Below are 14421 nucleotides of genomic sequence, written 5' to 3' on the forward strand. Positions count from 1 at the left end.
CGGCGCAGCAAGCACCCGGGCAGGAGCATACCCTTTGCGCATGACGTAGCCGTAGAAGGAGTTGAGGATGCACTTGTGCGCCAGCTGCAGAGAGTCGTATAGCACCTCCATGTTCTTGCAGCGCTTGACCTCGGCCGCGTCGCCTGCCTCCACGGCCGCACTGAGCTTCTTTTTCCACACCTGGGAACACACACCTCCTAGGTTACAGCTCACATTCCAGTCATGGCTCTCTTATGTTCTGAAACTTTTAAATATACAGAGAATTCCGCAGCAAACAGAATGAACCGCAGGCGTTCATCCTGGAGAGCACTGAGGATCTGCACTGAACTTCCTTCATCCCGCCCTCCCCCTCTCAGCACTGCTGCTCACGTAGACGTGTCTCTCACACTGATGTCTCTGTCTCTCTTCCCCTCCTTCCCTTCCACTCTCTCTAAAAATCAATGGAAAAAATAGCCTTGGATGAGGATTAACAAAAAAAGATATAAAGAGGACAAAAGTATTTAAGCAAATTCTCAACCTAATGTGAGAAAGAAATGTTTAAAGGTTTGGTATCTAAAGAACAGAAAACTACAGCACTTGCTGAGTGCCCACTCTGTGCAGGTTACTCACTAGACTGAAGAACGAGGCAGTCACTACCCTGTCAGTGCTTGTCTGATGAGGAAGAGAAATAAACTATTAACTTAAGACAGTCTGGTTGTTCCCAGATTAAAAACACCATCATTGAGGACTTCCGGTCAAGATGATGGTTTAGGGTAAACACGGTACTTGCCTCCGCCCCCAACCACATCAAAATTACAGCTACACTACAGAACCACCATCATTCAGAACCACCTGAAATCAAGCTGAACAAAGTCCTACAACTATGGGAGGAGGGCAGAGGTGTGGATGAGCTGGTCCCACACCCATGTGTGGAGGATAAAAATCAGGAGGGCTACCTTGGCTGGGAAGGTCCTCCCTGAGGAGTGAGGGGTCCCAGACCTACACCAGGGCCCCAGTTCAGGGTTCCAGTGCCAGGAAGAAAAGTCCCCATAACTGGCTGTAAAAACCAGCAGAACTGAGGCTGAGGGAATGGCAAGAGATATTTAAAATGATGAAAAGCAAGGATCTACAACCAAGACTACTCTATCCTACAAAGCTATCATTTAGAATCAATGACCATATAAAGAGTTTCCCAGACAAAAAAAGCTAGAGGAGTTTATCACCACCAAACCAGTATTATATGAAATGTTGATGAATCTTCTTGAAGAACACAAATATGATTGATAAAGTGGCAATAAATACATTTCTATTAACATGAACCTACAAACAAAATGAGCAAGCAGAACAGAAACAGACGCATAGATATAGAGAATGTTTTGTTGGTTGCCAGACGAAAGGGAGTTGGGGGGATGGGTAAGAAAGGTGAAGGGATTAAGTACAAATTGGTCTTTAGACTGAAGAACTTCAAAGGGACGGGGGAGGGGGTGGGAAGAGATAAACCAAAGAACTTATATGCATAACCAATGGACACTGACAATAGTGTGGGGAAGGCAGGAGGAGGTGGGAGTGGGGAGGTCAACAGGGGAAAAAGGGGTGACACCTGTAATACATTCAACAATACAGATGAGTTTAAAAATAAATAAATAAACCACCATCACTTCTGACCTAGCAATGCACTCCTGGGAATGAAAACAAAAGGATCAAAAGCAGGAACTTGAGATGTTTGTACACCCACGGCCGTCCAACAGCACCCAGCAAGGGTCCACATCTGAGAAAAGGGAGACCCACCTTGTGGAGACCTTTGAACTCATAGCGCCTGTCCCGGAATGCGCGCACAGTGTCCACATAAAAGGAGTTCTCCCTCTGGCAGATGGTGGTGACTCGCTCCTCCACCTTGGTCACGTGGATCTTCTTGTACGCCTTTCGGCAGTAATCTGAGGCACAATGGGGAGTGGGGGGTGGGCATTGAGACTCCACAGGGGAGACAGCCAAAGGAAGCCAGGATGCAACAGAGGCTAACAAAAGGTCTTTCTCTGCAGCTACTTCATCACATCAAAGAAAGGGCAGCCCCAGTATGAATGGGCCAAACATGCTGAGACCACTGGAAGGAGAGTTGAGCACCTGAGCACTTGCTGAAAGAGAAATGAAGGGGTCCCTACAGGAGGAGCTAGGTCACTGTGACCTAATCTGCTTCAATGACTGGTTTAACAGACCTCAAGCCATGCAGTGTCAACACAGCCCAATGAAGGCCCCAAAGTCCAGGTCCCTCACCTGCCAGCCTCCTCTTCTCATATTTAGCCTGCTCCTCTCGGGACAGCTCATGAAAGGCCCTGGCTGGGCCATTGGGGGTTAAGGCAGGGAACTTCTCCGACTCCAGCTGATGCTGGATCCGATGGTACTCGCTGCGACTGGCCGGCACTAGGAGGGGTGACAGGTGGGAGAAGAGCCTGTGAGAGATCAGCCCCCCTGCTTCTTGCTGAGCCTCCCCTACCTGGGCAGGCACTCACTGAACTCGCCCCTCCACTGCCAGGCCATCTTCCTCTGGCAGTTTGCTCCCGGCTTGTTGAAGTCACAGGCTGCACAGGTGGCCTCATCCACCATGGCAGAGGGCTGCGGAGGGGACAGGAGGGAGTAATGAGGGATCAGGCAGAAAGAACTCCGTCCTGATGCAGGAGTCTGTCTTACCTGCAGGCGGTTTGTCAGGATGATGTTCGGGTACATGGCCCCCACGTCCAGATGGTAGATAAGGGGACACTCAATCCGGTTAGGAACATCTTTCAGGGAGATGAGCTTGGCCTTAATCTGATCACACACCTACAGAGAGAGAGAGAGGGGCAGGAGGTGGAGGCTGGAGACCAAGATGAAAACTGGGGAATAAAAGTATATGGAAACCAAGCAAAACAGGCTTCTTATGGTCACATACTTCCATTTATTTCCCAAAACATAATCTATAGTTAAATCAGAACATCAGGGAAATGTGTGTTTGATAAGTTCATTCTGTAGTAAGAAATACAATAAAAATTTGTGAACTCCATTAAAGAGTTAACCCAGTAATATTTACTAGATAATTAATTGGCTAAGGTGGCTGGCATCCCGCTAACTAGCTCTCCTCACTCACTTCCTGGTTGCCCAGACTCGAAGGGGGCAGCTTTGTCCCTACTGAGGTGTTTTTAACACACCGTCATTGCACATAGACTCTCTCCTTCCCACTGAGAGTCTCCCAGTGCACGGCAGCTGACAGCCTGACAGCCGGGGCCCCACACTGGGCCCCACACTTCACAGTTCGCAGAGAATCTGCTCACATCCTTGTTTCAATTTTGCCTGCTGAATCTGTTACAAGGTGTTTCTTGAAACCAATCCTGAAACTGGTGCAAACCCCCGTGGAGGGCAGCAAGCTGCAGTGCTGAGCAGAGCCTGACTCAAACCTGGGACCTGCTGCGTCTGAGGAACCAGAACCAGCACAGGAGTGGTGCCTGGGGCCTTGCCAGGTGACACACTGCAAGTGACCCCTTCTATCTGCATTTGGTGGGTTTTACAGTCACTATATCCTACTCTGTCATTTCTAGGGATTTATATAATTTTATTTTTGTTTTTAATCCTCACCCAAGGACATGCTTACGGGGGTTGGGGGAATGAGAAAGAAAAAGAAAAAGAGAGAGACAGACATCAATGTGAGAAACATTGATCAGTTGCCTTCCTTCCGCTCCCATACTGGGGATCAAGCCCGCTACCCAGGTATGTGTCCTGACTAGAATGAAACCAGCAACCCTTCAATGCATGAGATGACACTCAACCAACTGAGGTACTGTGGCTGGGCTATTGTTGTCATTTTAAAGTTTCCTTAACAACAAGGAAATAAACTGAAAGCCTCCAGTGGATCCTTGCTGCCTACAGAGTCCAAGTGAGCTGGGCATGAGATGCACCACCATGTTCCCGGAGCCTCGAAACTCTCCCACCCCACTAAGCCAGGTCACTCTCTGACTGTGACAACACTGTCGTGTCCCACAGACCAGAAGACACCGTCATATGTCTCAGTGCCCAAGCACCAGCACACAGTAGGTATACAACAAGTACACTATTTAAAAGTTTTTTTGAGAGAGAGAGAGAGGAAGGGAGAGGGAGAGAGAGAGAGAAGCATTGATGAGAGAGAACATTGACTGGCCGCCTTCTGCATGCCCCCACTGGGGATTTGGCTCATAACCAGGGCATGTGCCTGGACCGGGAATGGAACTGGTGAATCTTGGTGCATGGGTGGACACTGCACCACTGAGCCACACCGGCCAGGCAATAAGCGCACTATTGAAAAAACCCAGTGTAAAAGCAGAGTGTATGAACACTTTCTTCTTCCTCCCAAGCGTTACCTCTTGGAAGTTGGTGACCTGCTCCATGGGCACCTTCTCCTCTTCCTCAATGGCGTGACGCATGGTATTCTCGACCCGCTGCAGCAGGAAGTCATAGGCGGCGGGATTCTATCACAAATGACCAAGAGGGACACAGATGAGAACAGGAAGACATCAACCAACCTACCTCAGACGGGACACTGCACTGTCCTGGACCAGGGGAGGCCACACAAAAGATGCCTGATGAGGGCTTCACTGTGAGAAGGGGCAAGAGCTTTACTTCCGCCCTTGTGGCTTCTGGGTGTCTCTAAGTCTTGGGAGACCCAGAAGGGGCGCACCATCTTGAACCGGCAGGGGATGTCACTTCGGAACACGCCCGACTCTAGGGCCTCCACATGGCCTCCCACATAAGTCTCTGAGTCCAGCACATGGCCATCATCTGTCAGCTTGTTGAACTCCTGCTCCTGCTTGTTGGGGAAGACGATGTTGGCGTGGAAGGCCTGCACCATCAGCAAGGCCTCGCACAGTGTCCCGGAGCCCTTCCGCAACACCTACGGGAGAAATGCCAGGCTTCAAACCCACACCGAAAGCCATGGCCATGTCCCCATCGGCCGCCCAGAACCAGGAGAGGCACTGACCTCATCAGGCTCCATGGGGATAATGGTGCACAGGGCAAATATGAAGGGGTGAACATACTTCATGTACAGGTAGTACGTGGCCACTGCGTCCGACACTGAATACGTGGCCAGGGTCTGAGGAGAGAACATCACATAAGGGCGATGCCATATCCAGAGGTGCTGATCCCCCCGACACCCAGACTCCGAGTCCGTATGGCACACGGACCTGGGGTTGCTCAGTGGCCATCTGGCACATATCCTCGGGGTCCAGCTCCACAGGGTCATAGCCCAGCTTGGCTTTGGCAGCTGCCTTCAGGTTGTGACTGCCCACGGGAAGGTAGCTGTCCCTCTTCACCCACCTGGAAAGGAGAGCAGCAAAGGCCAGAGGTGATTCTGAGAAAAAGTCTAGGAATTCATGAAAGGCACAAGCTGGACACACACAGCAAGATGCAGAGTCCTAATGGGTACTCCCAAGATCTGCATCAGGACTCCACACGGCATAGGCCCCTCATGAAAACCATTCCCCTGGATCCGGTTAGTTTCACATACTCACCTGCAAACACAGAAGATGGCCAGATCAGGGCCCCAGGCCCCCAGGCCCCCAGGCCTTCCCTCATCCTCATGAAGAAACAGAAGGTGGGCAGATAAGAAGTCACACCCCAGGACTCCCCCAGACACCCCTGCAGCTTATTCTGTCAGTACTGCTTAGGTCTGCTCTGCTCTCCTCACCCCTCAATCCCTTTGCCAAACTCCCTACCCCTTTGCACACGGTGCCATTAACAAGGAAACACGCAGTGCCCCTCGACCCCATGCCTGTCTTTGCTCCCTCCCCATGACTGTATCACTGTCTCCCTGGGACCCACAGCTCTTACTGCTCCTTTCCAGTCTCAACTCCCTCAGCCTCATCCTTGGGAATACCCCGAGGCCCCTACCTGTCCTCTCACTTGTCTTCTTGAGTCCACCCACTCCCAGTGCTCACATCACCATGCCCCAGTTTCCACATAGATAGGGATCCTAGGTTTGCTTCTATCTGTGACCTGAGCTTTGCCCCGTTCCCCCGAATGCCAAACCTGAGAAGCAGCATTCTCCTGCCTCCCAAAGTCAACCCCTCTCTTCACTCCCATTCACACGACTAGGCCTGCTCCTTCCAATCCATGTGCCATAACACTAAGGCTAAAGAAGAAATGGACCAAGTTCTAAATGTGCCGATGGTTCCCCATGACGGCCACAATGAAATCCACCTCCCCACAGGGCACCAAAGCCCCAAGAGACTGTAGTCCTGTCTGGCTTCCCTCTTGGCACTCTGGGACACCTCGCATGCTTATCCTTGGCCTGGACACCAGCCTGTCAAAGTGCTTGTCCTTCGAGAAACAGCTGGGGTGCTACATCCTGACCTCATTACCAGGTCTTTCATTCTAGCCTGGCTTCCCGACCCCAAGGCCAACACTCAGCATGTGTGTGCCACAGGCATTTGACATTACATGATGAAAGACAGCACATCCCAGGACCCAGCCGAGCCTGAAGCCACTGTCCTCGGTGAAGAAGCTGCTTCTCCAAGGCCACCTTCCTCCCTCAAAGGTGCCGACAGGACTGCACTCACGGAAAGCCCTCCTGAAACACGAACGAGCTGCCAAGGGAGCTGTGGGGCCTACCGGAGGCAGTCCATGTGGATGCACTGGGGCGCCTTGTACTCCCCCTGGCTGTCCTTCTGGAACCCAATCTCCTGGTACATGCTCAGTCCGTGCACAGCTGCTCTGGCCTCCACAAACGGCCTAGGGATGAGAGGGCGGAAAGCACATGGGCAGTTAGTCCCAATCCCCTCAGGACCAGGAAGCCTGCCGCAGGGATGCCATGCCACCACAGGAGCTCCTTACACTGACTCCTCAAGTGGAACAGCCCCTTCTCCCCCTCCCCTCCCACTTTTCCATCGTAACCATTTCTTAGTATACAGTTCAGTAGCATTAAGTATATTCAAAATGTCATGTAACATGCCCTCCCGAAGACTTTGGAGTTACTCACAAATTAGACATTAGACTCACCAGTCAAAAAAGTCCCCGTTGTAGGTGACCATGATGGTAGGCTTGGTCTCCTGGACGTGTTCAAACCATCTTTGGATCAGATGGACCTAAAATGCAACATATTGCAGCCTCAGAGGGCTGCTTCTCCTCTTCTCCCAACGGCTTCCAGGTGCCTCTCCAAAGCTCTGGAAAAGAGCCTCACTGCAGCCCTTACTTCTGCCCCCTCCAGAGCCTGCACCTGAACAAGGACCACATCAGGGTCCAGAAGCCATTCTGACCGTAGGCACAATGAGGCCTTAGAAGGGTCACCTGCCTCTTTTCCATCTCACCAGAGTACTGGAAGCTTCGGGTGACTCCTCTTTACCTCGTCGGGTTCATTGAAGACACAGAAGGGCCCTTCATACTCCGGCTTGGGGGTGAACTCAAAATCCTCAATGTCCTCTGAGACGATCTCCCTGTTGGTGATGAGGTAGCCCTGGGAAGTTCACCAGCAATCGCGTGGGTTAGACACAAAGCTGAGGCACGCCTCTCGGCATTCAGCCCCAAAACTCAAGACTACAGCCTGGCCGGTGTGGCTCAGTGGTTGAGCGTCGACCCATGCATCAAGAGGTCGCTGGTTCGATTCCCGGTCAGGGCACATGCCCGCGGGTCCGATCCCCAGTGGGGGGCATGCAGGAGGCGGCCAATCGATGTTTTCTCATTGATGTTTCTCTCTCTCCCTTCCTCTGGCTAAAAGAAAAAAATTTTAAAAAAAACAACAAAAAATCTCACAACTACAACAACCTGAGCAGCAACTGGAAGGTGCCCAGCTTTCCCACGTCCCGAGTATCTCAGACTTCCCTCAGAAGTGGGAAGGTGGGAGTGTGGCTGGGTGTCGAAATAGCTTGCTTGCTTACTTTCTTAGATTTCACTCACTTATTATTTACTCCAAAAAATGAGTCATGGGGTGGACACTGTTCTGGTCTGGAGAGCACACAAGGTCCCTGGTTCCCAGGATGCTCACACCCCTGAAGGCACTGCTTACCTGGCCATCAATCATATAGGAAATCATCATAATCTGGTCAGTCTCAGCATCAGGGAACTTGAGGGGCAGTTTGGTTGTCTCAATGTCAAATGCCAAAACCACAGGGTCCTGGGGAACAATGCGCAGCCTGAATCAGCCACAAACCACACCCACCTTTAGCTGCTAAACCCACGAGTCGAGTTGCCACAGGGAAAGGTTCCCAAAACGAAGGACAGGCATCTTGGGGCTGACTGGTCCACATTAAGAACACCCCATTTAAAACTGGTAGAGCGACAGTGCAACACATATGAGAAAAGGCTAGACCGTCGGGAAAGCCTAGAACTGTGCAACGCCCGAGTCTCAGGCTCCATAAAATGCATGACCTTGCCCTGGTTGAGTTGCTCAGTTGGTTAGAGCATCATCCCAATACACCAAGGTTGTGGGTATGATCCCTGGTCAGGGCACATACAAGTATCAGCCAATGAATATGTGAATAAATAGAACAACAAATCGGTGTTTCTCTCTCTAAAAATAAACAAACAAACATGACCTCATTTTGGCCTTTGTGACAAACTTGACAGAAGACTGTAGTTCAGCCCTGGCTGGTTTGGCTCAGCGGTTAGAGTGTTGGCCCACAGACCAGAGTCTTGGGTTTGGTTCCGCTAAGGCAACGGTTCTCAACCTGTGGGTTGCAACCCCTTAGGGGGTCGAACAACCCTTTCACAGTGTTTCCCAAACATATATTTCTGATGGTCTTAGGAACTGAGACACCGCTCCTCTATCTGTCTCCAGGCAGGTCCGCCCACGTGCAGATACGCCCACACACAGTGTGAGGAATTGTATGAAAGGATCACTGCATCAGAGAGGTTGAGAACCACTGCGCTAAGGGCACGTATCTCGGCTGCGGTTTGTCCCAGGCCCTGGTTGGGGTCATGTGGGTGGCGACCAGTTGATGTGTCTCTCTCATGTCAATGTTTCTCTCTCTCTCTTCCCCCTTCTCTCCCTCCTGCTCTATCTGAAGATAAATGCAAAAAAAATATCCTCGGGTGAAGATTAAAAAAAAAAAGACTGTAGTTCAAAGCAACATCTCAATCTTAGAAATGAGAAGACATGATTGTGAAGCTGTCCCTGAACCAAGGCTTTCCAGTTATGAATCCATTTTTCATATCACTGGCCAACAACTTCCCAAATGAAAGTCGGGGCTCTCCCTCAAATGCTCAGATCCAGCCTAGCTCAAACACAACACAAGCTGGGGAGGCACAGGCCCAAGTGAAATTATACTCCTGAGTCAGAAGCTGATCAGAAAAATGATTACTCCATAATTCTTTTCAGAAAGTATTCAGAAAAAAGAAGCAAACAAACCTTTGAATCAAATTCCCCTTTCAGCACTAACCTCTCCAAAAACCAGTGGGAAACTTGGGATGTAGAAAACGCAAGTAGCACTTACGGGTCGTTCAACAAGGTCATCTCGACGGGTGATCTCCACCGGCGAGGCGCTTCCTCGGTGCCTGACATTGTACCAGTGTGCCTGCAGGGTGGGTAGCAGCCATTAACTAGGGAGCTCGTCTGTTTCTCTGTGGATTTTCCCTTCAGCCTCACCTTGGGCTGTCAGGCGACAGCTCTGAGCCACGGCCACTCACCACATGGATCTTCAGGTCGATGGAGAGGCGGATATGATAGGGCACATCATACTCTCGCATGTCCACAATGTTGTCCAGTTGGTCAGCAATTTTCTTAGAGGTTTCCTCTTCATCCACAATTACACTGCTGCCTTGCAGAACACTGCAAAATAAAGAGAGCAGCTTACTTAACTGCACTCCATGAGGGCTGGAATGGGGGGACCAGAGTCCACACAGGGAAAACACAAAAGTTAAACCAAGGTGGGTGAGAGGACCAGGACATGCCCTTCTTCAGGGTGACCATGGATGACACCCTAGCTGAGCAGTAGGCCACAGACACAAGTTCAGTGCAGGCTTAGGACACTTGAACTTTATAGGACATAGGTTACATCCCAATCAAAAGAATAAAGAAAAAAAGGAAACTGTTACAAGTGGGACCATCCTCACTGAGCCTGTTTCTTCATCAAGAAAACTGCAGGAGTGTCATGAAGGAACAGTCACAAGGCTCTCAGCAAGGTCAAGTGATAGGTATATGGTAACTATTTCTGCATTATAGCTATTCCTACTGTATTCAATTGGGAAATCATTGTCAGTAGGACATTCACTCCAATATTAGCCCACTGAGCTTTGAAATACTGAATGAACTATTAAGGGGAAAAAAGAGACAATGAGTTTCAGAGAAGGCTTAGGCCTCTGGGAAGTTGGTTTCTGGTCACACCTTGCAATATTCCAAAAAGCAATTTATGGGCCACTAAGGGGTTGGGGAGGGGGTGTTCACACAAATCTTCGGGGTCCCAAATTAACCTTCTTTTTTTTTTTTTTTTTTATCCTCATCCGAGGACATTTTGGCATTTTTTGTACAGACAGAGTGGGAGGGAGAGAGAGGAAGAGAGAGAGAGGGAAACATCGATGTGAAAGGGACACATCAAGTGGCTGCCACCCGCACGACCAACCAGGGCCGGGGACAAACTGCAACCGAAGTACGTGCCCTTAGCGGGAACCGAACCCGGGTCTCTCCGGACCGCAGGCCAACGCTCTAACCGCTGAGCCAAACCGGCCAGGGCCCAAATTAACCTTCTTTAGTCAGAAAATACTATTACTTCTTGGGACGTCATCATGATTTTTATTTTATTTTTTTTATCCTCACCTGAGGACATTTTTCCATTTTTTGTTCAGATAGAGTGAGAGGGAGAGAGAGGAAGAGTGAGAGAGAGAAACATCGACGTGAAAGGGACACATCGAGTGGCTGCCACCCGCACAACCAACCAGGGCCAGGGACAAACTGCAACCGAGGTACGCGCCCTTAGCGGGAACCGAACCTGGGTCTCTGGACCACAGGCCGATGCTCTAACCGCTGAGCCGAACTGGCCAGGGCCAACATGATTTTTAATTTGCCAAGATTCCCTCTTCTTAGTCTCTTACCCTGCTCCCTATCACTGTTGTCTAAACTCTTGTGAACAGTGTTTTATGTCTTAAACTTATCTGTACAATTTCTGAGATCCTCTGGACAAAATATATTATGTAAATCCAGGCATTCAAAAAAATGTGTAGATAGTTTAACACTTACCATAAGCCATGAAAACAGACTCTGTTAAGGGGGTGGGATTGGAATCTACCATGTCTTTACTGTTGCAGCAACTCAACTTTAGAGCTGCAAATCAGGGACAGCTAAAATATAAAATAAAACTCAACATGGGAAACCATTTATTTAACACAATGGAGCATATAAGAAGTTCCACCTGATTGCTCACATGTGTTTCCACACTGAGCAAAGCCAACTGTGAAGACAACTTCATCGCTGACTTTTCCCACCTCCTACCCACGTTGTCAGCTTAGGAAAAATGGGAAATGGCCCTCTGGGCTGACTGGCTTCTCTGCCTATGAGAACGAAGCCTACCTGGAGAGCATAGCCGTGTAGGTATCGCTGGCATGGCCCTGCTCTTGGTTCTTTCTCACAGCAGGGGAAATCTCCCTCCTCACTCTGACAAGGTCCTCCACGGTGTGGAAAGACAGCTTAATGTAATTTCGCTTCAAGCCCACCAAGTGATTTGGCTACAGAATTCAAGAGAAAAAGAATTTTATTGGGGAGAGAAATAAGGGCAGAATGACGCAAAGGTAAATATACTTGTCAAAGAGCTGGCACCTCCAAAGCACCTTGTCCAACCATCATGTTGCACCAACTATGCCACTGGAGTTCTCTGAGGACGTCCAGTCCACCAAGGCCCCATCCTCCGTGCCTCCCCACACCCTCAGGTGCCAAGTCTGGCCTCTTGCCATGTCACTCCTGGCAAGAGTGGACCCAGCTTCACATACCCTGGAAGGTATGAGTGACACTCACCAAGTCTAGATCTTCTTTGGGGACAGTCTCTACTTTAGCAATTTTACCCTGAAACTTCTTGGAGAGAAAAGATGAAACTTCTCGTTCACAACCCTAAATCAGGATCAGAATGAAAAAACTTTCATTAGCAAAATCTATTTCCTTCCCTGCTATTTCTCTAGAGGCCTCTTTATTTCCAGTTCTGATGCTCTCCTCAGAAGCAGGAGGCACAATTCATCTGAACTCATTCTATGAACCACAGACTTACCTTTCTGGTTGCAATGTAGAAATATGGTTTGTAGGGCAACGCCACCTGCAAGTCACCAACCCATTCAAGGGTGATGAGAAAGCAAAAGGGAGAATGGTGAAGACAGGCTGCTCATATTCGTGAGCAGCCCAGATCCAATGCACCCTTGACCCAGATATACCTTGAGAGAGGTGGGGCAATACGGATTTAGGGTACACACACTGCAGGGCAAGGGTCTAAGGGACACGACTCTGCCCATCTTTCAGACTTTCCCAGCCAGCTGCTCTTTGCACACCTTAAGTGGCAACTGATTCACTCCAAGGCCCATGTTCCCGGTGGACTCCTGGCAGCTACACATTGGAAGCCTCCCAAGGTCTCCTCACAGCGGCAGAACTAAATGAACACTCACCATTCTGGGCTCAGCTGTGCCTTGTCACTAAGTGGGTTTTATCTTCTAGGGGTTCAGAGGCTTACCTTAAATCTGCTCCCATCGTCTTGAATAAAGTAGTAATCCACTGCACTGACTAGGCGTTTATCTTCATCTAAAATCTCAGTCTATAAGAGGCAGTCAACACAGGCGTGAGATTATCTTCTACACAGTACAAGAGCCCCTTCCTCCTAATTTTTTTTCCCTCCTAATCCCAAGGACATTTTCCATTTCTGTTCAGATAGAGTGGGAGGGAGAGAGAGGAAGAGGGAGAGAGAGAGAAACATCGACGTGAAAGAGACACATTGAGTGGCTGCCTCCTGCACAACCCCAACTGGGGTTGGGGGACAAACTGCAACCAAGGTACATGCCCTTAGTGAGAACTGAACCCGGATCTCTCTGGACCACAGGCCGATGCTCCAACCGCTAAACCAAACCGGCCAGGGCTCCTCGTACTCTTTACAAACAAAACCTTTCCACCTGGTTGGTGTGGCTCAGTGGTTACGGCATTGGCCCATGCACCAAGGGGTCACGGGTTTGATTCCCAGTCAAGAGTGCGTGCCTGGGTTGTAGGTCTGATCCCCAGCCACGGTCAGGACACATGTGGGAAGCAACCAATGTGTCTCTCCCTTATCTACTTTTCTCTCTATCTCCCCCCACCCCTCCCTTCCACTCTCTCTAAAAATCAACAGAAAAAAATATCCTTGGGTGAAAATTAACAAGACAACAAAAACCCCTGCATCAAGACCACCAGCCCCATTCACCAGAATCCCATTGTAACAGCCTCCAGATGGGGATTTCTCTCCATTTCTCCCTCTCTAGAAAGCTATACTCTTATAGGTAAGAGACACCCCCCACCTTAATCTTTGCAATGTCTTCTATGTGAACAAGCCCATGTCCACCTGTGTCACCCAGACAGCAGGTTCCTGGGCCAGTGTACTCACTCCTCAGACAAGGGCTATTGCCACCAAAAAGGGGTGCAGGGGGTGGTAGCCCAGGTGCTTACAGGGTGCATATTGATGAGCCAGCCTGTCTTCTCCCCCGGCTCCTTGAGCCTCTCAAATCCGAACCGAGAATCCATCTTATCCGTCCACTGACTGCGCTCCAGGCGCTTGAGTGCGGAGACAGAGGAAGAGGGGCCATCATCCCTGAATGAAAGGAGGGATATCCAGCCTTCACTCACCGTGAAACTCTCAACCCCCTAGTTTGAGTGTTTGGAATGTGACACAGTAGATGCAACTCTGAAAAACCGCATGTTTAGAGAAACAATTCATTAAAATATCAGGAGCAATGGGGGAAATATGAGTGGGGCAGGACCCCCAACATCTGTTCATCTCTGTAAGTAGAACACTAAGAACAACGATCGTGACGGGACTTGCTGCCTCCTGCAATAAGGCACAGAGCCCAGCACGGCACGCCTGGGCACCCGTCCTAGAGAAAGGAACGCACATTCATCCAAACACCGGTGAGCGAGTGTTCACAGGGGCTTTATTCATCCTAGCCAGAAAGTGAAACAACCCAGATATTCCTCAGCAGGGGAACAGCGAACCTGTGTTACATCCATCCTGTGGACACTACTCATCAATAAAAAGGAACAGACTTAGTGATACTTCAGTAACTTGGGTGGATCTCAAGGGAATTATGCTGAACAAAAAAAGCCAACCCCTCATTACACATTTTGATTGCACTTAGATAGCATTCTTGAAGGACCAAAACTAGAGATGGTGAACAGATGTGGATACCATGGAAGGCAGCTGTGGCTATAAAATGGAAGCACGAGGGACCCTGGGGGCAGAACTGTTTTGATTATGGTGGTCACCAATACACAGTGGGATAACAGCAAACAGAAAACAC

At 49.7% G+C, this 14421-nt stretch overlaps 1 protein-coding gene across 2 annotated transcripts in view; it reads right to left on the reverse strand.

Moving 5' to 3' along the window:
* The window catches only part of POLE (DNA polymerase epsilon, catalytic subunit), a 44708-nt gene that overhangs the window by 28676 nt on the left and 1611 nt on the right, over positions 1–14421 (reverse strand). For both annotated transcript variants that reach the window (XM_036276267.1, XM_036276266.1), the window contains exons 2-21: positions 13574–13715; positions 12615–12695; positions 12162–12206; positions 11915–12007; positions 11474–11628; positions 9598–9739; positions 9405–9485; positions 7979–8086; positions 7319–7429; positions 6976–7061; positions 6589–6708; positions 5163–5295; positions 4958–5071; positions 4658–4870; positions 4341–4448; positions 2665–2793; positions 2487–2589; positions 2251–2397; positions 1768–1913; positions 32–180 (exon numbers count right to left, since the gene is read on the reverse strand). In XM_036276267.1, the coding sequence (XP_036132160.1) occupies positions 32–180; positions 1768–1913; positions 2251–2397; positions 2487–2589; positions 2665–2793; positions 4341–4448; positions 4658–4870; positions 4958–5071; positions 5163–5295; positions 6589–6708; positions 6976–7061; positions 7319–7429; positions 7979–8086; positions 9405–9485; positions 9598–9739; positions 11474–11628; positions 11915–12007; positions 12162–12206; positions 12615–12695; positions 13574–13715 (2406 nt within the window). The remainder of the gene's footprint in view (positions 1–31; positions 181–1767; positions 1914–2250; positions 2398–2486; positions 2590–2664; positions 2794–4340; positions 4449–4657; positions 4871–4957; positions 5072–5162; positions 5296–6588; positions 6709–6975; positions 7062–7318; positions 7430–7978; positions 8087–9404; positions 9486–9597; positions 9740–11473; positions 11629–11914; positions 12008–12161; positions 12207–12614; positions 12696–13573; positions 13716–14421) is intronic.

This window comes from Molossus molossus, unplaced genomic scaffold (assembly GCF_014108415.1).
Source record: "Molossus molossus isolate mMolMol1 unplaced genomic scaffold, mMolMol1.p scaffold_m16_p_22, whole genome shotgun sequence".
NCBI classification, from domain to species: Eukaryota; Metazoa; Chordata; class Mammalia; order Chiroptera; family Molossidae; genus Molossus; species Molossus molossus.